Raw genomic sequence first — 855 nt, forward strand, 5'->3', positions numbered from 1 at the left:
ACCTCACCTCCAGCCTCCCTCCTGCACGTGCCCGTCCTTCTCGCTGCCGGTCTCGTAGCGCACGATGCCATTCCCCGCCTCGAACTCGAACCTGCTTTCCCCGTAAGGATTCTGCGTCCGGTCGTCCCTCACGATGGGAATGATCTGCCCGTATCCTCCTTGAGCTGTTGCCATGGTAACCACGGTAGCCAGCACCTATGATGAGAGAGAGACATAGGTGGTTATGTGGTGGGATTTGCGTGATGCTGGGAAAGGTGAGAGGATGTGCACGGAACTGACGATAATGATGAGAGAAAGTGAGGGACACAGAAAAGGGGAGAGAGAGGGAGAGGGGGAGGGGGGGTGAAGGAGAATGAGAGAGAGAGCCGCGGGAATGGCGTTCCAGGTGAGATAAGGGATAGGAGACGCTTTTACGCCCTCGAGACAGACACGCAACTGCCCCGTGCACTAAGCAAGGCGCGTTTCTGGGCCACTTACGAGGAGACAGGCGAGGGAGCTCATGGCGGAACGGCGCTGGAGCGAGAGTGCCTGGCGGAGGGAGGCGGCCACGGGCTTTATACCTCGATTGGTCGCCCTCGATCAGCCCCTTTCTAATCCTCCTCCTCTTCTGCTGCCTCTTCTTCCTGCTGCTCCTCCTCTCGTACTTCATTCTACTCGTCTTCCCCCAATTCTTGCTCTTAATACTCCTATTATTATTATTATCATTATTATTATTATTCCTCCTCTACTGTTTATTCCTTCTCTTCCTCCTCTTCCTCCTCTTCCTCCTCCCTCTCTTCCTACTCCTCCTCTTCCTCCTCATTTCCCTCCTCCTACTCCTCCTCCTCCTCCTCCTTTTTGTGTCCTTTGTGTCCT

The 855-nt window shown here is 54.9% G+C and overlaps 1 protein-coding gene across 1 annotated transcript in view; it reads right to left on the reverse strand.

Annotated features, from left to right (window-relative positions):
* Positions 1-508, reverse strand: part of LOC125038785 (cuticle protein AMP1B-like) — a 1570-nt gene extending 1062 nt beyond the window's left edge. The window contains exons 1-2 of the mRNA XM_047632397.1: positions 478-508; positions 8-195 (exon numbers count right to left, since the gene is read on the reverse strand). Coding sequence (XP_047488353.1) covers positions 8-195; positions 478-501 — 212 coding nt within the window. The 5' untranslated portion in view covers positions 502-508. The remainder of the gene's footprint in view (positions 1-7; positions 196-477) is intronic.
* Positions 509-855: the final 347 nt, after the last annotated feature.

This window comes from Penaeus chinensis, chromosome 25 (genome assembly GCF_019202785.1).
Source record: "Penaeus chinensis breed Huanghai No. 1 chromosome 25, ASM1920278v2, whole genome shotgun sequence".
Lineage (NCBI taxonomy): Eukaryota > Metazoa > Arthropoda > Malacostraca > Decapoda > Penaeidae > Penaeus > Penaeus chinensis.